This window comes from Oncorhynchus clarkii, chromosome 33, assembly GCF_045791955.1.
Source record: "Oncorhynchus clarkii lewisi isolate Uvic-CL-2024 chromosome 33, UVic_Ocla_1.0, whole genome shotgun sequence".
NCBI classification, from domain to species: domain Eukaryota; kingdom Metazoa; phylum Chordata; class Actinopteri; order Salmoniformes; family Salmonidae; genus Oncorhynchus; species Oncorhynchus clarkii.
The window spans coordinates 29,860,709-29,884,100 of NC_092179.1; the positions used below are offsets into that span (position 1 = coordinate 29,860,709).

General features: G+C 45.0%; 2 protein-coding genes across 6 annotated transcripts in view; both read left to right on the plus strand.

Moving 5' to 3' along the window:
* The window catches only part of LOC139392583 (thymidine phosphorylase-like), a 5,073-nt gene extending 467 nt beyond the window's left edge, over positions 1 to 4,606 (plus strand). The window contains exons 1-11 of one of the 4 annotated variants that reach the window (XM_071140654.1): positions 382 to 447; positions 953 to 978; positions 1,099 to 1,324; positions 1,642 to 1,844; positions 1,961 to 2,059; positions 2,241 to 2,370; positions 2,457 to 2,575; positions 2,800 to 2,962; positions 3,209 to 3,436; positions 3,757 to 3,897; positions 4,000 to 4,606. In XM_071140654.1, the coding sequence (XP_070996755.1) occupies positions 1,186 to 1,324; positions 1,642 to 1,844; positions 1,961 to 2,059; positions 2,241 to 2,370; positions 2,457 to 2,575; positions 2,800 to 2,962; positions 3,209 to 3,436; positions 3,757 to 3,897; positions 4,000 to 4,139 (1,362 nt within the window). In that variant the 5' untranslated portion in view covers positions 382 to 447; positions 953 to 978; positions 1,099 to 1,185 and the 3' untranslated portion in view covers positions 4,140 to 4,606. Of the gene's footprint in view, positions 1 to 177; positions 448 to 888; positions 1,325 to 1,641; positions 1,845 to 1,960; positions 2,060 to 2,240; positions 2,371 to 2,456; positions 2,576 to 2,799; positions 2,963 to 3,208; positions 3,437 to 3,756; positions 3,898 to 3,999 lie in introns of those variants that run through there. The other 3 variants (XM_071140653.1, XM_071140655.1, XM_071140651.1) reach the window with 3 other exon arrangements.
* A 7,944-nt stretch (positions 4,607 to 12,550) lies between these two features.
* On the plus strand, positions 12,551 to 21,763 carry LOC139392590 (thymidine phosphorylase-like). Of its 2 annotated transcripts, XM_071140673.1 has the most exons (10): positions 12,551 to 12,845; positions 13,257 to 13,463; positions 14,044 to 14,246; positions 14,399 to 14,497; positions 14,591 to 14,720; positions 14,805 to 14,923; positions 15,129 to 15,291; positions 15,609 to 15,836; positions 16,029 to 16,169; positions 16,271 to 16,711. In XM_071140673.1, the coding sequence occupies exons 2-10, from the start codon at positions 13,325 to 13,327 to the stop codon at positions 16,408 to 16,410; spliced, it is 1,362 nt and encodes a 453-aa protein (XP_070996774.1). In that variant the 5' UTR covers positions 12,551 to 12,845; positions 13,257 to 13,324; the 3' UTR covers positions 16,411 to 16,711. The 2 variants fall into 2 exon arrangements, with proteins under 2 accessions (XP_070996774.1, XP_070996775.1); XM_071140674.1 differs by lacking the exons at positions 12,551 to 12,845; positions 16,271 to 16,711 and adding an exon at positions 20,177 to 21,763 and having other exon boundaries at positions 13,262 to 13,463.
* Positions 21,764 to 23,392: the final 1,629 nt, after the last annotated feature.

Sequence of the window (23,392 nt, forward strand, 5' to 3'; positions counted from 1 at the left end):
CTAGAAAGGTAGTTCTAACCTTAAATATGACTGGGCAAAGTGCCAAGAATAGGAGAGCCATCTTTTTCCATAATACATTAGAACAGTGCAAACGTGGACAATAACGGTCCAGACATAGCTGAGGGCAATAGTGCAACATGTCCACTAGATGGCAGAAAATGGACCAATCACAACCCGACAGGAAAGGGAAGAAATCCATGATATGGGTTGTTGACTCAGAGAGAGAAAGACAGTAGTTGAACAGTTTTGAACAAATGAATTCCTTCCAAAATGAAGTAGAAGCAAGAGAGAAATAGAGCAAGAGAGAGAGATTATTATTGTTATTATTATTATATATATTTTTTTCAGTTTCATTTTTCTGGCAAGTTCAGCTGACTAGATAAGCCAACAGAAACGCCCTGCTCAAACAGACTTTCCAAGACAACACTAGAACTCTTCTAAGTCAAGGTAAGATTTTGGTATTACTCATTTATTGCCACTGGGGCCCACTTGTGTAACTATTAACTGACTGTTACACTGACTTTACTACATGATTGTAGCAGGTTTACTAACGAGTTAGTTCTATTAACTATGCTGACGATGTATGCCGTTATTTTAGATAATATGGTAACAAAGATGTAGGTTGTTTGTAGAGGTTTGGCTTGGAAATGTTTTTTTGCCTGGTCACATGTGTTGTACATTGAAGTCCACAAGCAAAGTAGAGAAGGAACGCAACGTGGCAGTTATGAGAGTGAACTGTATTTACGCTGATCAGGGGTGTATTCATTCCGCCGATTCTGTTGAAACATACACACACACACACACACACACACACACAATAGTTTAGTGATTTAAAACAATCCCTCGTGTATTTTCCTTTCCTACTTGTCACGTGCCGCTGTGGGTCAGTCCGCTGTGGGTCAGTCCGCTGTGGGTCAATCCGCTGTGTGTCAGTCCACTGTGTGTCAGTCAGCTGTGTGTCAGTCAGCTGTGGGTCAGTCCGCTGTGTGTCTGTCCACTGTGTGTCAGTCCGCTGTGTGTCAGTCAGCTGTGTTTCAGTCCGCTGTGTGTCAGTCCGCTGGGTTTCAGTCCGCTGTGTTTCAGTCAGCTGTGTGTCAATCCGCTGTGTGTCAGTCAGCTGTGTTTCAGTCCGCTGTGTGTCAGTCAGCTGTGTGTCAGTCCGCTGTGTGTCAGTGAGCTGCAGGGATGGCGCACCACGAGCAGAGTACAGCTACTTTCCCCGAACACATCCGCAAGAAACGGAACGGTGAACAGCTGAGCGCTGGGGAGATCCGAGACTTCGTACAGGGTGTCAAGGACAAGACCATCCAAGAGAGCCAGATTGGTACACACACACACACACACACACACACACACACACACACACACACACACACACACACACACACACACACACACACACACACCATCCAGCGACATGCAGGTAGGTCACAGAGTCACAGTGGGTGGGATGCCAGATAAGTATCAATAATCAAGCTCAGGCCAAAACCTGCACTCTACTCTACAGTTGAAAGTCTGATCTGATGTGTGTATGTGTGTGTGCGTGCTTGCGTGTGTGTGTGTGAGTGCGTGCGTGTCTGCATGTGTGTGTGTGTGTTTGCTTGTGTGTGTGTGTGTGTGTGTGTGTGTGTGTGTGTATAGGAGCCATGCTGATGGCAATCTGGCTGCAGGGAATGGTAGCAGAGGAGACTCTCGCACTGACGAAGGAGATGATGATGTCAGGGGAAGTGATGTCATGGCCGGCAGAGTGGGAGGGGCTAATGGTGGATAAACACTCGACAGGTGGAGTGGGGGACAAGATCAGCCTGGTGCTGGCTCCTGCTCTGGCTGCCTGCGGCTGCAAGGTACCTGCCTGGATCCACCTGTGTGTGTGTGTGTGTGTGTGTGTGTGTGTGTGTGTGTGTGTGTGTGTGTGTGTGTGTGTGTGTGTGGGTCTGACTATCAGAAGCTGTGTCCATAGGTACCCATGATAAGTGGCAGAGGTCTGGCACACACAGGCGGCACGCTCGACAAACTGGAGTCCATCCCTGGCTTTAACGTCTATCAGTCAGTACAACAGGTACTCTCTCTCTCTCTCTCTCCCTCTCCCTCTCCCTCTCTCTCTTCCTCTCTCCCTCCCTCTCCCTCCCCCCCCCCCCCTCTCTCTCTCTCTCTCTCTCTCTCCCTCTCCATCTCCATCTCTCTCTCTCTCTCTCTCATTTACAAGTTATTAACATGTGTTATTGTGGCACCATCCTCAGCTGCATCGAATCCTGGAGGAGGTTGGCTGTTGCATTGTAGGACAGACAGATAACCTGGTGCCTGCTGACAAGGTCATGTACGCTCTGAGAGACGTTACGTCTACAGTCGACAGCCTCCCACTCATCACAGGTCTGCCAACAACAACAACAGCAAACTGGACAACCTTTCAAAGTAGAGAAATGAACATGTGAATAGTGTGTGTGTGTTCTCTCCAGGCTCTATCATCTCTAAGAAGGGTGCTGAGTCTCTGAGTGCCTTGGTTCTGGATGTGAAGTTTGGGAATGCAGCTCTCTACAAAGACCTGGACAGTGCCAAGTCACTGGCCCAGTCCATGGTAGCCCTAACACTGACACCTGACCTTTACCCCATTCTTGTTTTAATGTCTGGAGGGCCATGTTTTCACTCCTGCCTTGTACTTGATTGATCAAATAAGGTTGTTGATTTAGTTAGGAACTCAACTGGTTGTCAAGTCTGGAATAGAAAGGACATGACACAAAGCAGACCCCTGACCCTTACCATGACCCCTGACCCTTACCTTGACCCCATTCTCTCCTGCAGGTGACAGTTGGGAACAGTTTGGGGATCCGTACGGGGGCGGTGCTTAGTCGGATGAACTGTCCTATTGGTCGCTGTGTGGGGAACACTCTGGAAGTGATGGAGTCCCTGGAGTGTCTAAAGGGGAGGGGCCCAGACGACATACTGGAGCTGGTCACAAGTCTGGGTGAGGAATACACACACACACACAATACACACACACAAACACACACACTCAGTGAATTGGTTCCTTTGGACCAAAACCAAGCAGACCAAGACCTAGTTAGAATGTCAGTTCTGCTCGGGCTTAGCTACAGTCTAGACACAGAAGCTGTGGACGTTCATTACCTTCAAATTCAAGTCAATATTCTGTGTGTGTGTGTGTGTGTGTGTGTGTGTGTGTGTGTGTGTGTGTGTGTGTGTGTGTGTGTAGGTGGGCTGCTGTTGTGGATGATTGGCCGTGCAGGGAGCCTGGATGAGGGTAAAAAGGTGATCTCTACAACCCTGCAGAATGGTGCAGCCCTGGAAAAGTTCCAGAACATGATGATTGGTCAGGGAGTAGCCAATCAGATCGCTGCATCACTCTGTTCAACCAACGCAGACTACTACAGCATCCTGAGACGGGCACACTACCAGACAGAACTGGAGACACAGGGCCACGGTAACACACACAGGCACAGATTAACAAATGCAAATGCGCACACGCACACACACACACACACACACACACACACACACACACACACACACACACACACACACACACACACACACACACACACACACACACACACACACACACACACATACAAACACACACACACACACACACACACACACACACACACACACACACACACACACACACACATACAAACACACACACACACACATACAAACATACACACACACACACACACACACACACACACACACACACACACGCATACACTGCATGACTTTGTCTTTTGGTGTCTGCAGGGACAGTGCTGGACATAGACGGCATGGTCATTGCTCAGGTGCTGCACAGGTTGGGGGCGGGACGTTCGAAGGCCGGAGACCCTGTCAATCACAGCGTGGGGGCGGAGCTTCTGGTGTCTTTGGGACAGAAGGTGGAGAAAGGTGAGAACTCTCTAACCCTGTGTGTGTGTGTGTGTTTACCGTGTGAAGGGTGTAGGGTCGGTGTCACCCTGATCTGACTCAACCTTTGCCCTCTGACCCCAGGGCAGCCATGGCTGCGTGTCCACTACGAGACTCCGGCGTTGAGTGCAGAGCAGAGACTCAGTCTACAAGGGGCGCTGACACTGGGGTCCGTCGACCAGCTACACACACAGCCACTAGTGGCAGAAATCATACTGCCATAGTGACACAAATCTACTCTATGTTAAAGCTTGATTTGGAGATGACCTGCCTTTGGGAATCTCAGTGTTTAATTTTTAAAGGATGTATAGTTCAGAACTAAAGCCTCTGTCTCCTGCTCTTCACTCTCAAAGTCCTCTCTGATTCACCCATATAAAGTCATAAGATTCTGTGGAGACTGAATAGATGTTTACCGTTTCCAGGAACTGTGTGAAGGCAATTTCTGTTAAACCTTACTAATGTTTGTGTACTAAAATATCCTTCTTTAAGCCTCGGCATTGGGCTTGGGATGGTTAAAGAAATCAATATAAGATATAAAAGTGTGTGCACATTAATAGAGGCATGTTGTAACTGTTCTGGGTGTGTAGAATGACCCCAGGATGTCTGGGAGCTCAGCCAATACTTGACAGGAACTGACTGGTTCCTCTTAAGTTAACTGGAGACAGAGTAAAGGTTTTATCCTGCACACCAATGATTGAACTATTGTTCTGTCTGGAGCCTGTTTCTGGGCAAAACATTCATGTTTTGTGTGTGTGTGTGACCAGTACGACCATACATCATCTGGGCTGACAGTCAAAGGCGCTAGCTTGCCCAACTTGGGGGAACCGTTAAGCTACTCAAATCAAAGTTTATTTGTCACGTGCGTGGAATACAACAGTTGAATACAGTGAAATGCTTACATACAGGCTCTAACCAATAGTGTAGTAGACCTCACAGTGAAATACTTACTTACAGGCTCTAACCAATAGTGCAAAAAAGGTATTAGGTGAACAATAGGTAAGTAAAGAATTAAAAACAACAGTAAAAAGACACTGAAAAATAACAGTAGTGAGGCTTTATACAGTAGAGAGGCTATATACAATAGAGAGGCTTTATACAGTAGAGAGGCTCTATACAGTAGAGAGGCTTTATACAGTAGAGAGGCTTTATACAGTAGAGAGGCTCTATACAGTAGAGAGGCTATATACAGTAGAGAGGCTTTATACAGTAGAGAGGCTCTATACAGTAGAGAGGCTCTATACAGTAGAGAGGCTATATACAGTAGCGAGGCTTTATACAGTAGAGAGGCTATATACAGTAGAGAGGCTATATACAGTAGCGAGGCTTTATACAGTAGAGAGGCTATATACAGTAGCAAGGCTTTATACAGTAGAGAGGCTTTATACAGTAGAGAGGCTCTATACAGTAGAGAGGCTATATACAGTAGCGAGGCTTTATACAGTAGCGAGGCTCTATACAGTAGAGAGGCTATATACAGTAGAGAGGCTATATACAGTAGAGAGGCTATATACAGTAGCGAGGCTTTATACAGTAGAGAGGCTCTATACAGTAGAGAGGCTATATACAGTAGCGAGGCTATTTACAGTAGCGAGGCTTTATACAGTAGAGAGGCTCTATACAGTAGAGAGGCTATATACAGTAGCGAGGCTATATACAGTAGAGAGGCTATATACAGTAGAGAGGCTATATACAGACACCGGTTAATCGGGCTGATTGAGGTTGTTTGTACATTTAGATATGGTTAAAGTGACGATGCATATATGATGAACAGAGAGTAGCAGTAGCGTATGACTGGTGTGGCTGGGTCTTTGACAATTTTTAGGGCCATCCTCTGAAACCGCCTGGTCAGGATGCTCTCGATGTTGCAGCTGTAGAACCTTTTGAGGATCTCAGGACCCATGCCAAATGTTTTTAGTTTCCTGAGGGGGAATAGGCTTTGTCGTGCCCTCTTCACGATTGTCTTGGTGTGTTTGGACCGTTCTAGTTTGTTGTTGATGTGGACACCAAGGAAATTGAAGCTCTCAACCTGCTCCACTACAGCCCTGTCGATGAAAATGGGGGCATGCTCGGTCCTCTTTTTCCTGTAGTCCACAATCATCTCCTTAGTCTTGGTTACTTTGAGGTATAGGTTGTCATTCTGGCACCACCCGGCCAGATGATGGTGTTGGAGTCGTGCCTGGGCATGCAGTCGTGGGTGAACAGGGAGTACAGGAGGGGACTGAGCACGCACCCCTGGGGGGCACCAGTGCTGAGGATCAGCGTGGCAGATGTGTTGCTATCTACCCTCATCACCTGGGGGTGGCCTGTCAGGAAGTCCAGGATCCAGTTGCAGAGAGAGGTGTTTAGTACCTGGATCCTTAACTTAGTGATGAGCTTTGAGGGTACTATGGTGTTGAACGCTGAACTGCAGTCATTGAATAGCATTCTCACATAGGTGTTCCTTTTGTTCAGGTGGGAAAGGGCTGTATGGAGTGCAATAGAGATTGTATCATCTGTGGATCTGTTTGGGCGGTATGCAAATTGGTATGTGTCTAGGGTTTCTACGATAATAGTGTTGATGTGAGCCATTACCAGTCTTTCAAAGCACTTCATGGCTACAGACGTGAGTGCTACGGGTCTGTGTTAATTTAGACAGGTTGCCTTTGTGTTCTTGGGCACAGGAAACATGGTGGTCTGCTTGAAACATGTTTGTATTACAGTCTCAATCAGGGACATGTTGAAAATGTCAGTGAAGACCCCTGCCAGTTGGTCAGCACATGCCAGGAGCACACGTCCTGGTAATCCGTATGGCCCCGCAGCCTTGTGAATGCTAACGTGTTTAAAGGACTTACTCACGTCGGCTACGGAGAGCGTGATCACACAGTCGTCGGGAACAGCTGATGCTCTCATGCATGCCTCAGTGTTGCTTGCCTCGAAGCGAGCATAGAAGTGATTTAGCTCGTCTGGTAGGCTCGTGTCACAGGGCAGCTCACGGCCGTGCTTCCCTTTGTAGTCTGTAATAGTTTGCAAGCCCTGCCACATAAGACGAGCGTCGGAGCCGGTGTAGTATGATTCAATCTTAGCTCTGTATTGACGCTTTGCCTGTTTGATGGTTCGTCGCAGGGCATAGCAGGATTTCTTATAAGCTTCCGGGTTAGAGTCCCGCACCTTGAAAGCGGCAGCTCTACCCTTTAGCTTGGTGCGAATGTTGCCTATGATCCTAGGCTTCTGGTTGTGGTATGAACGTACAGTCACTGTGGGGATGACGTCCTCGATTCACTTATTGATAAAGCCAGTGACTGATGTGGTGTACTCCTCAATGCCATCGGAAGAATCCCAGAACATATTACAGTCTGTGATAGCAAAACAGTCTTGTAGTTTAGCATCTGATTCATCTGACCACTTTTTTATAGACCGAGTCACTGGTGCTTCCTGCTTTAATTTTTGCTTGTAAGCAGGAATCAGGAAGATAGAGTTGTGGTCGGAAGTATGTCAGGCGTGACTTCCTGACTGTTATCCAAAAACACACACAGTAAGCTAAGACAAATGCTGATCGACAGCTGACTGTGTTATATCAGTTTCACTGACAGTTTCATTCGTGTGTGTAGGGATTTTCCGTTTTGGTTTGTCTCAGCATGAACTCAACAGATTCTTCCAAAACAACAACGATACTGCTTTCCACATTGCTTCTAAATATGAATACACCTGTCCACACATCTCTATTATCATATAAATATAAGAACAAAATGTTTGGCCAGTATGGCCCTAACAACCTGGTAACTTGAATATTATGAAAACATTTGGTGACAGAAAGAAAGGAAACATTACAGAAAGGAGATATTACTGCACTGTTGGAGCTGCAACACAAGCATTTCAGTACTCACTCACATACATCTGATAAATATGTGTACGTGACCAATAAAATGTAGTTTGATTTGTAAAGGATATCATAAAGGCTCAATGTAGGCTACATCTCAATCCATAGAAAAATGTTTAGCAAATGTATTGAAAATTAAATACAGAAATCAAATTTGCATAAGTATTTAAACCCCTGAGTCTATACTTGTAGAAGCACCTTTGGCAGCGATTACAGATTTGCTTTGTCTTGGGTTTGTTTGTATCAGCTTTACACATCTGGATTTTTTTTTTCTCTCATTCTTCCTTTTCTCACGCTCTGTTCTGTTCTCAAGCTCTGTTAAATTAGATGGGGAGGAGCGAAAAACAGCAATCTTCAAGTCCTTCAATCCACAGATTTTCAATGGGTTCAAGTCTGGGCTTTGGCTGGGCCACTCAAGGACTTTCACATTCTTGTTCTGAAGTCATTCCAGTATTGCTTTGGCTGTATGTTTGGGGTCATTGTTCTGTTGGAACGTAAGTCTTTGCCTCAGTCTAAAGTTGTTTGCACTCTGAAGCAGGTCACCATCAAGGATTTGCCTGTATTTGGATCCATTCATTGTTTCTCTGTCCTTGCCAGTCTCCCAGTCCATGCCGCTGAAAAGTATCCCCATAGCATGATGCTGCCACCATGCTTCACTGTAGGGATGGTGTTAGACGGGTGATGAGCTGTGCCTGGTTTTCCCAACATGGTCTCAGAGCATTTCGTATTATTTTGTGCGTATATAAACCAAAACACTCCATTTACTGTGGTATGGTATCTTATTTTGTGGATGTCCATTATCCATTTTGTTTGATATGTTATGAATTACAATTCATAATACAACATGTTTCGAATTTGTTAAATGTATGACATGTCACGAATTACAATTTGTTGTTGCTAACAGCTAGGTGTCTAACGCTAACTAGCTCTAGAGGTTAAGGTTAGGGGAAGGGTTAGCGAACTTGATAAGTAGTTCCAACGTAGCTAAACATTTGTTTCAATGTTGCTAATTAGCTAAAATGCTAAAGTTTTCCGTGATGAGATTCAAACACTCAACCTTGGGGTTGCTAGAAGTTCGTGTTATACACCCACATCCACCCCGACTAATCACCCTACTATTGTTTTTGCCTTAAGAAACTTAACCATTATAGAGGAAATTATTGAATTAACTACCATGTTGTTTAATTGAACATACTATGCTGTTTTTACTTGGATAATTATCCATTGTTATATTTTAGTATAGGCTTGTCTTGTGTGACTTAGTCATGGGTCTGGGCGTACAGATAAGAGCCGTTTGGGTGCAACTGCAGTATGTGACATCCTGTTTAACAATCTACAGAAACTTTGATGTGTGAAAACTGTAAGGGAAATATTACGTATTTACCTGCTTTGTTGAATATTGATTGTTGAATTATATGCTTAACAATAGTAAGAGATTTTCATAACTACAAATGCTGTGCTTCTGTAAAGGGATGGTTCCCCTCTAGCTCCCTGCAGCTGGTCTGTGGGTATAGTCAAGGACATGGTGTGAGCCGAGATAGAGAGAGCCTGAGAAACAAAACAAACCCCTATTGTTTCTAATACTTTTTGTTTCTGAGAATCTAAGCCAGGGTACAGGCTAACAACACCCGGTGAACATAACCATAAGATGAACCCAAGTTAGCTTATGATGCCCCGATCTGCATGGGAGGGGTGGAACCAGCCATGACTAAGCATTTTTAGGTCTGCTATATAGGACCTCTGTTTTTTATGTACCGTTGAGCTCTCTGCCTTACACTCAAGAGTGTGAGGTCGACCAGCTTTATTATTTGAATTTCATTGAATTTCATTGAATTTATTTGCAAATTATGGTGGAAAATAAGTATTCGGCCACCTACAAACAAGCAAGATTTCTGGCTCTCACAGACCTGTAACTTCTTCTTTAAGAGGCTCCTCTGTCCTCCACTCGTTACCTGTATTAATGGCACCTGTTTGAACTTGTATAAAGTATAAAAGACACCTGTCCACAACCTCAAACAGTCACACTCCAAACTCCACTATGGCCAAGACCAAAGAGCTGGCAAAGGACACCAGAAACAAAATTGTAGACCTGCACCAGGCTGGGAATACTGAATCTGCAATAGGTAAGCAGCTTGGTTTGAAGAAATCAACTGTGGGAGCAATTATTAGGAAATGGAAGACATACAAGACCACTGATAATCTCCCTTGATCTGGGGCTCCACGCAAGATCTCACCCTGTGGGGTCAAAATGATCACAAGAACGGTGAGAAAAAATCCCAGAACCACACGGGGGGACCTAGTGAATGACCTGCAGAGAGCTGGGACCAAAGTAACAAAGCCTACCATCAGTAACACACTACGCCGCCAGGGACTCAAATCCTGCAGTGCCAGACATGTCCCCCTGCTTAAGCCAGTACATGTCCAGGTCCGTCTGAAGTTTGCTAGAGAGCATTTGGATGATCCAGAAGAAGAGAAGGGAGAATCCAGAAGGCAGAATGTCATATGGTCATATGAAACCAAAATATAACTTTTTGGTAAAAACTCAACTCGTCGTGTTAGGAGGACAAAGAATGCTGAGTTGCATCCAAAGAACACCCTACCTACTGTGAAGCATGGGGGTGGAAACATCATGCTTTGGGGCTGTTTTTCTGCAAAGGGACCAGGACGACTGATCCGTGTAAAGGAAAGAATGAATGGGGCCATGTATCATGAGATTTTGAGTGAAAACCTCCTTCCATCAGCAAGGGCATTGAAGATGAAACATGGCTGGGTCTTTCAGCATGACAATGATCCCAAACACCCCCCCCCCCCCCCCCCCGGGCAACGAAGTAGTGGCTTCGTAAGAAGCATTTCAAGGTCCTGGAGTGGCCTAGCCAGTCTCCAGATCTCAACCCCATAGAAAATCTTTGGAGGGAGTTGAAAGTCCGTGTTGCCCAGCAACAGCCCCAAAATATCACTGCTCTAGAGGAGATCTGCATGGAGGAATGGGCCAAAATACCAGCAACAGTGTGTGAAAACCTTGTGAAGACTTACAGAAAACGTTTGACCTCTGTCATTGCCAACAAAGGGTATATAACAAAGTATTGAGATAAATTTTTGTTATTGACCAAATACTTATTTACCACCATAATTTGCAAATTAATTAATTAAAAATCCTACAATGTGATTTTGTGGATTGTTTTCTCTCATTTTGTCTATCATAGTTGAAGTGTACCTATGATGAAAATTACAGGCCTCTCTCATCTTTTTAAGTGGGAGAACTTGCACAATTGGTGGCTGACTAAATACTTTTTTGCCCCACTGTATACCAGCCTGTTGGTCAGAAAGCCAAGCTGAGAAATGGTAGTCATCTGATTTTGCTCTGAGTACCATTGTGAAACCCTGACCCTGACTGCCCTGAACCAAACCAGGCCTATGCACATACAAACCTCGCCTACCCCGCACAAATCATTGCCTTCCTGAACCAAGACAAGCCTACTCTGATGACCAACACCAGGTCGACTACCACCGCTAACCAGGACCAGAGTGTTTCTGTATGACTGAAGACACTTTGGGCGCTAACATTGAATTGCTCAGTGGAGGCTGGTGGGAGGAGATATAGGAGGATAGGCTCATTGTAATGACTGGAATGGAATAATTGGAACAGAGTCAAACGTGGTTTCCATATGTTTGATACCATTCCATCAATTCCATTCCAGCCATTACAATGAGCCCGTCCTCCTGTAGATCCTCCCACCAGCCGCCCTGGAATTGCTCAAATTCTAAAAGCTCAGTTCAGTGCTTTCAGAGGAAGACAGGTACAGACCAGGGTCAGGGAGTGTTCAGGTAGGTGAAGACAGGTACAGACCAGGGTCAGATGTAAGGATCTGGGAGGGTTCAGGTAGAGGGGATGGGTTGAGGGTAAAGGGAGGGAGGGGGTGAGGGTTAGGGGATGGGGTGAGGCTATTGGGATGATGCGAAATGGTAGGGTCAGATGTTTTTACGTCAAAATGACTGTTTCCCCTTCTGATTCGTGATGGGTTGTGACTACTGTCGTAGTTAATGACTAACTGACCCGCTCCACCACTCACACCCATTGGTCACTAGTCCTTCCATACAGACAGACAGAGAGGGGTATTTGACTAGTGTGTGTTCTCAAGGTTGGAAGACATGACAGTGTTCAGGAGCAGCGTTCCGGTACAGGTAGGAAACTCTTAATAAAAACCTTAATAGACACAGAAAAGAAGAGGAGGAAGGGAAGCACTGCTGAGGTACACAATAGTAGACTTGGTAGACAGAAGATGCTCTTTGGTAAAAGGGGTAAATTGGTCATCAAAAAGAAAGGAGGACCAAGGTACTCTTCATACAATTAATTACAATGTCTTTATTTGTATGGCATGTTCAATGGAAACAAAGTTTAAAAACTCAGATGCATTTCGGCCGCACGGCCTTCCTCAGAGAGTACAAAGAAATTATAATACAATGTTCTCTTTTGAACATATTTTTCCAATCAGCCCTGATTTGAAGAGGAAGTGGTTACAGCATTCATTGGACAACACCCAGTAAGCAATACTATACACATTAAAAGTGAAAAACTGTAGATATGCTATCAACAAATTTAACTCAAAGCTAGAAGCATCAGAATGCCTAGAAAGGTAGTTCTAAGCTTAAATATGACTGGGCAAAGTGCCAAGAATAGGAGAGACATCTTTTTCCATAGTACATTAGAACAGTGCAAACGTGGACAATAACGGTCCAGACATAGATGAGGGCAATAGTGCAACATGTCCACTAGATGGCAGAAAATGGACCAATCACAACCCGACAGGAAAGAGGAGAAACCCATGACATGGGTTGTTGACTCAAAGAGAGAGAAAGACAATAGTTGAACAGTTTTGAACAAATAAATTCCTTCCAAAATGAAGTAGAAGCAAGAGAGAAATAGAGCAAGAGAGAGAGATTATTATTGTTATTATTATTATATATATTTTTTCAGTTTCATTTTTCTGGCAAGTTCAGCTGACTAGTTCAGCCAACAGAAACGCCCTGCTCAAACAGACTTTCCAAGACAACACTAGAACTCTTCTAAGTCAAGGTAAGATTTTGGTATTACTCATTTATTGCCACTGGGGCCCACTTGTGTTACTATTAACTGACTGTTACACTGATGTTACTACATGATTGTAGCAGGTTTACTAACGAGTTAGTTCTATTAACTATGCTGACGATGTATGCCATTATTTTAGATAATATGGTAACAAAGATGTAGGTTGTTTGTAGAGGTTTGGCTTGGAAATGTGTTTTTGCCTGGTCACATGTGTTGTACATTGAAGTCCACAAGCAAAGGGAGAGAAGGAACGCAACGTGGCAGTTATGAGAGTGAACTGTATTTACGCTGATCAGGGGTGTATTCATTCCGCCGATTCTGTTGAAACATACACACACAATAGTTTAGTGATTTAAAACAATCCCTCGTGTATTTTCCTCTCCTACTTGTCACATGCAGCTGTGTGTCAGTCAGCTGTGTGTCAGTCATCTGTGTGTCAGTCCGCTGTGTGTCAGTGAGCTGCAGGGATGGCGCACCACGAGCAGAGCAAAGCCACTTTCCCAGAACACATCCGCAAGAAACGGAACGGTGAACAGCTGAGTGCTGGGGAGATCCGAGACTTCGTACAGGGTGTCAAGGACAAGACCATCCAAGAGAGCCAGATTGGTACACACACACACACACACACACACACACACACACACACACACACACACACACACACACACACAGACACAGACACAGACACGCACACACACACACACACACACACACACACACACACAGACACACACACACACACACACACACACACACACACACACACACACACACACACACACACACACACACACACACACACACACACACACACACACACACACACACACACACACACACACACACACACACACACACACACACACACACACACACACACACACACACACACACACCATCCAGCGACGTGCAGGTAGGTCACAGAGTCACAGTGGGTGGGATGCCAGATAAGGCAAGTTATTATAGGTCTGCAGAGAAGAAGACCCCCACACACTTTAGACTGAGTATAAATAGTCAAGCTCAGGCCAAAACCTGCACTCTACTCTACAGTTGAAATTCTGATCTGATGTGTGTATGTGTGTGTGCGCGTGTGTGTGCGTGCGTGCGTGTGTGTGTGAGTGCGTGTGTGTCTGCATGTGTGTGTGTGTGTGTGTGTGTTTGCTTGTGTGTGTGTGTGTGTGTATAGGAGCCATGCTGATGGCAATCTGGCTGAAGGGAATGGTAGCAGAGGAGACTCTCGCACTGACGAAGGAGATGATGATGTCAGGGGAAGTGATGTCATGGCCGGCAGAGTGGGAGGGGCTAATGGTGGATAAACACTCGACAGGTGGAGTGGGGGACAAGATCAGCCTGGTGCTGGCTCCTGCTCTGGCTGCCTGCGGCTGCAAGGTACCTGCCTGGATCCACCTGTGTGTGTGTGTGTGTGTGTGCGTGTGTGTGTCTGTGTGTGTGTGTGTGTGTGTGTGTGTGTGTGTGTGTGTGTGTGTGTGTGTGTGTGTGTGTGTGTGTGTGTGTCTGACTATCAGAAGCTGTGTCCATAGGTACCCATGATAAGTGGCAGAGGTCTGGCACACACAGGCGGCACGCTCGACAAACTGGAGTCCATCCCTGGCTTTAACGTCTATCAGTCAGTACAACAGGTACTCTCTCTCTCTCTCCCGCTCTCTCTCTCTCTCTCTCTCTCTCTCTCATTTACAAGTTATTAACATGTGTTATTGTGGCACCATCCTCAGCTGCATCGAATCCTGGAGGAGGTTGGCTGTTGCATTGTAGGACAGACAGATAACCTGGTGCCTGCTGACAAGGTCATGTACGCTCTGAGAGACGTTACGTCTACAGTCGACAGCCTCCCACTCATCACAGGTCTGCCAACAACAACAACAGCAAACTGGACTACCTTTCAAAGTAGAGAAATGAACATGTGAATAGTGTGTGTGTTCTCTCCAGGCTCTATCATCTCTAAGAAGGGTGCTGAGTCTCTGAGTGCCTTGGTTCTGGATGTGAAGTTTGGGAATGCAGCTCTCTACAAAGACCTGGACAGTGCCAAGTCACTGGCCCAGTCCATGGTAACCCTAACACTGACACCTGACCTTTACCCCATTCTTGTTTGAATGTCTGGAGGGCCATGTTTTCACTCCTGCCTTGTACTTGATTGATCAAATAAGGTTGTTGATTTAGTTAGGAACTCAACTGGTTGTCAAGTCTGGAATAGAAAGGACATAACACAAAGCAGACCCCTGACCCTTACCTTGACCCCATTCTCTCCTGCAGGTGACAGTTGGGAACAGTTTGGGGATCCGTACCGGGGCGGTGCTTAGTCGTATGAACTGTCCTATTGGTCGCTGTGTGGGGAACACTCTGGAAGTGATGGAGTCCCTGGAGTGTCTAAAGGGGAGGGGCCCAGACGACATACTGGAGCTGGTCACAAGTCTGGGTGAGGAATACACACACACACAAACACACACACTCAGTGAATTGGTTCCTTTGGACCAAAACCAAGCAGACCAAGACCTAGTTAGAATGTCAGTTCTGCTCGGGCTTAGCTACAGTCTAGACACAGAAGCTGTGGATGTTCATTACCTTCAAATTCAAGTCAATATTCTGTGTGTGTGTGTGTGTGTGTGTGTGTGTGTGTGTGTGTGTGTGTGTGTGTGTGTGTGTGTGTGTGTGTGTGTGTGTGTGTGTGTGTGTGTGTGTGTGTGTGTGTGTGTGTGTGTGTTTGTGTGTGTGTGTGTGTGTGTGTGTGTGTAGGTGGGCTGCTGTTGTGGATGATTGGCCGTGCAGGGAGCCTGGATGAGGGTAAAAAGGTGATCTCTACAACCCTGCAGAATGGTGCAGCCTTGGAAAAGTTCCAGAACATGATGATTGGTCAGGGAGTAGCCAATCAGATCGCTGCATCACTCTGTTCAACCAACGCAGACTACTACAGCATCCTGAGACGGGCACACTACCAGACAGAACTGGAGACACAGGGCCACGGTAACACACACAGGCACAGATTAACAAATGCAAATGCGCGCACACACGCACACACACACACACACACAAACACACACACACACACACACACACACACACACACACACACACACACACACACACACACACACACACACACACACACACACACACACGCATACACTGCATGACTTTGTCTTTTGGTGTCTGCAGGGACAGTGCTGGACATAGACGGCATGGTCATTGCTCAGGTGCTGCACAGGTTGGGGGCGGGACGTTCGAAGGCCGGAGACCCTGTCAATCACAGCGTGGGGGCGGAGCTTCTGGTGTCTTTGGGACAGAAGGTGGAGAAAGGTGAGAACTCTCTAACCCTGTGTGTGTGTGTGTGTTAGCGTGTAAAGGGTGTAGGGTCGGTGTCACCCTGATCTGACTCAACCTTTCCCCTCTGACCCCAGGGCAGCCATGGCTGCGTGTCCACTACGAGACTCCGGCGTTGAGTGCAGAGCAGAGACTCAGTCTACAAGGGGCGCTGACACTGGGGCCCGTCGACCAGCTACACACACAGCCACTAGTGGCAGAAATCATACTGCCATAGTGACACAAATCTACTCTATGTTAAAGCTTGATTTGGAGATGACCTGCCTTTGGGAATCTCAGTGTTTAATTTTTAAAGGATGTATAGTTCAGAACTAAAGCCTCTGTCTCCTGCTCTTCACTCTCAAAGTCCTCTCTGATTCACCCATATAAAGTCATAAGATTCTGTGGAGACTGAATAGATGTTTACCGTTTCCAGGAACTGTGTGAAGGCAATTTCTGTTAAACCTTACTAATGCTTGTGTAATAAAATATCCTTCTTTAAGCCTCGGCATTGGGCTTGGGATGGTTAAAGAAATCAATATAAGATATAAAAGTGTGTGCACATTAATAGAGACATGTTGTAACTGTTCTGGGTGTGTAGAATGACCCCAGGATGTCTGGGAGCTCAGCCAATACTTGACAGGAACTGACTGGTTCCTCTTAAGTTAACTGGAGACAGAGTAAAGGTTTTATCCTGCACACCAATGATTAAACTATTGTTCTGTCAGGAGCCTGTTTCTGGGCAAAATATTCGTATTTTGTGTGTGTGTGTGTGTGACCAGTACGACCATATATCATCTGGGCTGACAGTCAAAGGCGCTAGCTTGCCCAACTTGGGGGAACCGTTAAGCTACTCAAATCAAATCAAAGTTTATTTGTCACGTGCGTGGAATACAACAGTTGAATACAGTGAAATGCTGAATACAACAGGTGTAGTAGACCTCACAGTGAAATACTTACATACAGGCTCTAACCAATAGTGCAAAAAAGGTATTAGGTGAACAATAGGTAAGTAAAGAATGAAAAACAACAGTAAAAAGACTGAAAAATAACAGTAGTGAGGCTTTATACAGTAGAGAGGCTATATACAGTAGTGATGCAATATACAGTAGAGGGGCTCTATACAGTAGAGAGGCTATATACAGTAGAGAGGCTATATACAGTAGCGAGGCTATATACAGTAGTGAGGTTATATACAGTAGAGGGGCTCTATACAGTAGAGAGGCTATATACAGTAGAGAGGCTATATACAGTAGCGAGGCTTTATACAGTAGAGAGGCTCTATACAGTAGAGAGACTATATACAGTAGTGAGGCTATATACAGTAGCGAGGCTTTATACAGTAGAGAGGCTATATACAGTAGAGAGGCTATATACAGTAGCGAGGCTTTATACAGTAGAGAGGCTCTATACAGTAGAGAGGCTATATACAGTAGTGAGGCTATATACAGTAGAGAGGCTATATACAGTAGAGCAGCTGTATACAGTAGCGAGGCTATATACAGTAGAGAGGCTATATACAGACACCGGTTAATCGGGCTGATTGAGGTTGTTTGTACATTTAGATATGGTTAAAGTGACGATGCATATATGATGAACAGAGTGTAGCAGTAGCGTATGACTGGTGTGGCTGGGTCTTTGACCATTTTTAGGGCCATCCTCTGAAACCGCCTGGTCAGGATGCTCTCGATGTTGCAGCTGTAGAACCTTTTGAGGATCTCAGGACCCATGCCAAATGTTTTTAGTTTCCTGAGGGGGAATAGGCTTTGTCGTGCCCTCTTCACGATTGTCTTGGTGTGTTTGGACCGTTCTAGTTTGTTGTTGATGTGGACACCAAGGAAATTGAAGCTCTCAACCTGCTCCACTACAGCCCCGTCGATGAAAATGGGGGCATGCTCGGTCCTCTTTTTCCTGTAGTCCACAATCATCTCCTTAGTCTTGGTTATTTTGAGGTATAGGTTGTTATTTTGGCACCACCCGGCCAGATGATGGTGTTGGAGTCGTGCCTGGGCATGCAGTCATGGGTGAACAGGGAGTACAGGAGGGGACTGAGCACGCACCCCTGGGGGGCTCCAGTGCTGAGGATCAGCGTGGCAGATGTGTTGCTATCTACCCTCATCACCTGGGGGTGGCCTGTCAGGAAGTCCAGGATCCAGTTGCAGAGAGAGGTGTTTAGTACCTGGATCCTTAACTTAGTGATGAGCTTTGAGGGTACTATGGTGTTGAACGCTGTACTGCAGTCAATGAATAGCATTCTCACATAGGTGTTCCTTTTGTTCAGGTGGGAAAGGGCTGTATGGAGTGCAATAGAGATTGTATCATCTGTGGATCTGTCTGGGCGGTATGCAAATTGGTGTGTGTCTAGGGTTTCTACGATAATAGTGTTGATGTGAGCCATTACCAGTCTTTCAAAGCACTTCATGGCTACGGACGTGAGTGCTACGGGTCTGTGTTCATTTAGACAGGTTGACTTTGTGTTCTTGGGCACAGGAAACATGGTGGTCTGCTTGAAACATGTTTGTATTACAGTCTCAATCAGGGACATGTTGAAAATGTCAGTGAAGACCCCTGCCAGTTGGTCAGCACATGCCAGGAGCACACGTCCTGGTAATCCGTATGGCCCCGCAGCCTTGTGAATGCTAACGTGTTTAAAGGACTTACTCACATCGGCTACGGAGAGCGTGATCACACAGTCGTCGGGAACAGCTGATGCTCTCATGCATGCCTCAGTGTCGCTTGCCTCGAAGCGAGCATAGAAGTGATTTAGCTCGTCTGGTAGGCTCGTGTCACAGGGCAGCTCGCGGCCGTGCTTCCCTTTGTAGTCTGTAATAGTTTGCAAGCCCTGCCACATAAGACGAGCGTCGGAGCCGGTGTAGTATGATTCAATCTTAGCTCTGTATTGACGCTTTGCCTGTTTGATGGTTTGTCGCAGGGCATAGCAGGATTTCTTATAAGCTTCCGGGTTAGAGTCCCGCACCTTGAAAGCGGCAGCTCTACCCTTTAGCTTAGTGCGAATGTTGCCTATGATCCTAGGCTTCTGGTTGTGGTATGAACGTACAGTCACTGTGGGGATGACGTCCTCGATTCACTTATTGATAAAGCCAGTGACTGATGTGGTGTACTCCTCAATGCCATCGGAAGAATCCCAGAACATATTACAGTCTGTGATAGCAAAACAGTCTTGTAGTTTAGCATCTGATTCATCTGACCACTTTTTTATAGACCGAGTCACTGGTGCTTCCTGCTTTAATTTTTGCTTGTAAGCAGGAATCAGGAAGATAGAGTTGTGGTCGGAAGTATGTCAGGCGTGACTTCCTGACTGTTATCCAGAAACACACACAGTAAGCCAAGACAAATGCTGATCGACAGCTGACTGTGTTATATCAGTTTCACTGACAGTTTCATTCGTGTGTGTAGGGATTTTCCTTTTTGGTTTGTCTCAGCATGAACTCAACAGATTCTTCCAAAACAACAACGATACTGCTTTCCACATTGCTTCTAAATATGAATACACCTGTCCACACATCTCTATTATCATATAAATATAAGCACAAAATGTTTGGCCAGTATGCCCCTAACAACCTGGTAACTTTAATATTATGAAAACATTTGGTGACAGAAAGAAAGGAAACATTACAGAAAGGAGATATTACTGCACTGTTGGAGCTGCAACACAAGCATTTCACTACTCACTCACATACATCTGATAAATATGTGTACGTGACCAATAAAATGTAGTTTGATTTGATTTGTAAAGGATATCATAAAGGCTCAATGTAGGCTACATCTCAATCCATAGAAAAATGTTTAGCAAATGTATTGAAAATTAAATACAGAAATCAAATTTGCATAAGTATTTACACCCCTGAGTCTATACTTGTAGAAGCACCTTTGGCAGCGATTACAGATTTGCTTTGTCTTGGGTTTGTTTGTACCAGCTTTACACATCTGGATTTTTTTTTTCTCTCATTCTTCCTTTTCTCACGCTCTGTTCTGTTCTCAAGCTCTGTTAAATTAGATGGGGAGCGGCGAAAAACAGCAATCTTCAAGTCCTTCAATCCACAGATTTTCAATGGGTTCAAGTCTGGGCTTTGGCTGGGCCACTTTAGGACTTTCACATTCTTGTTCTGAAGTCATTCCAGTATTGCTTTGGCTGTATGTTTGGGGTCATTGTTCTGTTGGAACGTAAGTCTTTGCCTCAGTCTAAAGTTGTTTGCACTCTGAAGCAGGTAATCATCAAGGATTTGCCTGTATTTGGATCAATTCATTGTTCCTCTGTCCTTGCCAGTCACCCAGTCCATGCTGCTGAAAAGTATCCCCATAGCATGATGCTGCCACCACGCTTCACTGTACGGATGGTGTTAGACGGGTGATGAGCTGTGCCTGGTTTTCTCAACATGGTCTCAGAGCATTTCGTATTATTTTGTGCGTATATAATCCAAAACACTCAATTTACTGTGATATGTTACGTTTCGTATGGTATCTTATTTAGAGGATGTCCATTATCCATTTTGTATGATATGTTACGGATTAGAATTCATAATACAATTCCTACAATATGTTTCGAATTTGTTAAATGTATGACATGTCATGATTAAAATTTGTTGTTGCTAACAGCTAGGTGTCTAACGCTAACTAGCTCTAGGGGTTAAGGTTAGGGAAGGTTAGGGAAGGGTTAGCTAAAAGGGTTAGGGGAAGGGTTAGCGAACTTGATAAGTAGTTCCAACGTAGCTAAAAATTTGTTTCAATGTTGCTAACTAGCTAAAATGCTAAAGTTTTCCATGATGAGATTCAAACACTCAACGTTGGGGTTGCTAGAAGTTAGTGTTATACACCCACATCCACCCCGACTAATCACCCTACTATTGTTTTTGCCTTAAGAAACCTGTTTTATGTAACCATTATGGAGGAAATGATTGAATTACCTACCATGTTGTTTAATTGAACATACTATGCTGTTTTTACTTGGATAATTATCCATTGTTATATTTTAGTATAGGCTTGTCTTGTGTGACTTAGTCATGGGTCTGGGCATACAGATAAGAGCCGTTTGGGTGCAACTGCAGTATGTGAGATCCTGTTTTAACAATCTACAGGAACTTTGATGTGTGAAAACTGTAAGGGAAATATTACGTATTTACCTGCTTTGTTGAATTATATGCTTAACAATAGTAAGAGACTTTCATAACTACAAATGCTGTGCTTCTGTAAAGGGATGGTTCCCCTCTAGCTCCCTGCAGCTGGTCTGTGGGTATAGTCAAGGACATGGTGTGAGCCGAGATAGAGATAGCCTGAGAAATAGAACAAACCCCTATTTGTTTCTAATCATCTACGCCTCTGAGAAACTAAGCCAGGGTACAGGGAAACAACACCCGGTGAACATAACCACAACATGAACCCAAGGTAGCTTATGATGCCCCGAATCTGCATGGGAGGGGTGGAACCAGCCATGACTAAGCATTTTTAGGTCTGCTATATAGGACCTCTGTTTTTTCTGTACCGTTGAGCTCTCTGCCTTACACTCAAGAGTGTGAGGTCGACCAGCTTCATTATTGCAATTCTTATTAAATAAAGATGATCGTTTGAAGAAATTACAAAGTCTCTCTCACTTGGTTAGAATGTCCTGCTAAACATTCTGGTAACACACAGACACACACACACACACACACTGCCACATGAACACAGACACATACACATTATTCAGCTGTTCACATTTGTCTTGATCGACAGGTTTTCCAGTTTGTTGTTGTTGTTGATGTTAAACATGTCCTCCAGTTATATTGGCTGAGTATCTACAGTGATGCAAAACAGTATTTAGTCAGCCACCAATTGTGCAAGTTCTCCCACTTAAAAAGATGAGAGAGGCCTGTAATTTTCATCATATGTACACTTCAACTATGACATACAAAATGAGAAAAAAAATCCAGAAAATGACATTGTAGGATTTTTAATGAATTTATTTGCAAATGATGGTGGAAAATAAGTATTTGGCCACCTACAAACAAGCAAGATTTCTGGCTCTCACAGACTTGTAACTTCTTCTTTAAGAGGCTCCTCTGTCCTCCACTCGTTACCTGTATTAATGGCACCTGTTTGAACTTGTTATCAGTATAAAAGACACCTGTCCACAACCTCAAACAGTCACACTCCAAACTCCACCAGAAACAAATTTGTAGACCTGCACCAGGCTGGGAAGACTGAATCTGCAATAGGTAAGCAGCTTGGTTTGAAGAAATCAACTGTGGGAGCAATTATTAGGAAATGGAAGACATACAAGACCACTGATAATCTCCCTTGATTTGGGGCTCCACGCAAGATCTCACCCTGTGGGGTCAAAATGATCACAAGAACGGTGAGCAAAAATCCCAGAACCACACGGGGGGGACCTAGTGAATGACCTGCAGAGAGCTGGGACCAAAGTAACAAAGCCTACCATCAGTAACACACTACGCCGCCAGGGACTCAAATCCTGCAGTGCCAGACGTGTCCCCCTGCTTAAGCCAGTACATGTCCAGGTCCGTCTGAAGTTTGCTAGAGAGCATTTGGATGATCCAGAAGAAGATTGGGAGAATGTCATATGGCCAGATGAAACCAAAATATAACTTTTTGGTAAAAACTCAACTCGTCGTGTTAGGAGGACAAAGAATAATGAGTTGCATTCAAAGAACACCCTACCTACTGTGAAGCATGGGGGTGGAAACATCATGCTTTGGGGCTGTTTTTCTGCAAAGGGACCAGGACGACTGATCCGTGTAAAGGAAAGAATGAATGGGGCCATGTATCGTGAGATTTTGAGTGAAAACCTCCTTCCATCAGCAAAGGCATTGAAGATGAAACGTGGCTGGGTCTTTCAGCATGACAATGATCCCAAACACCCCCCCCCCCCCCCCCCCGGGCAACGAAGTAGTGGCTTCGTAAGAAGCATTTCAAGGTCCTGGAGTGGCCTAGCCAGTCTCCAGATCTCAACCCCATAGAAAATCTTTGGAGGGAGTTGAAAGTCCGTGTTGCCCAGCAACAGCCCCATAACATCACTGCTCTAGAGGAGATCTGCATGGACGAATGGGCCAAAATACCAGCAACAGTGTGTGAAAACCTTGTGAAGACTTACAGAAAACGTTTGACCTCTGTCATTGCCAGCAAAGGGTATATAACAAAGTATTGAGAAAAACTTTTGTTATTGACCAAATACTTATTTTCCACTATCATTTGCAAATAAATTA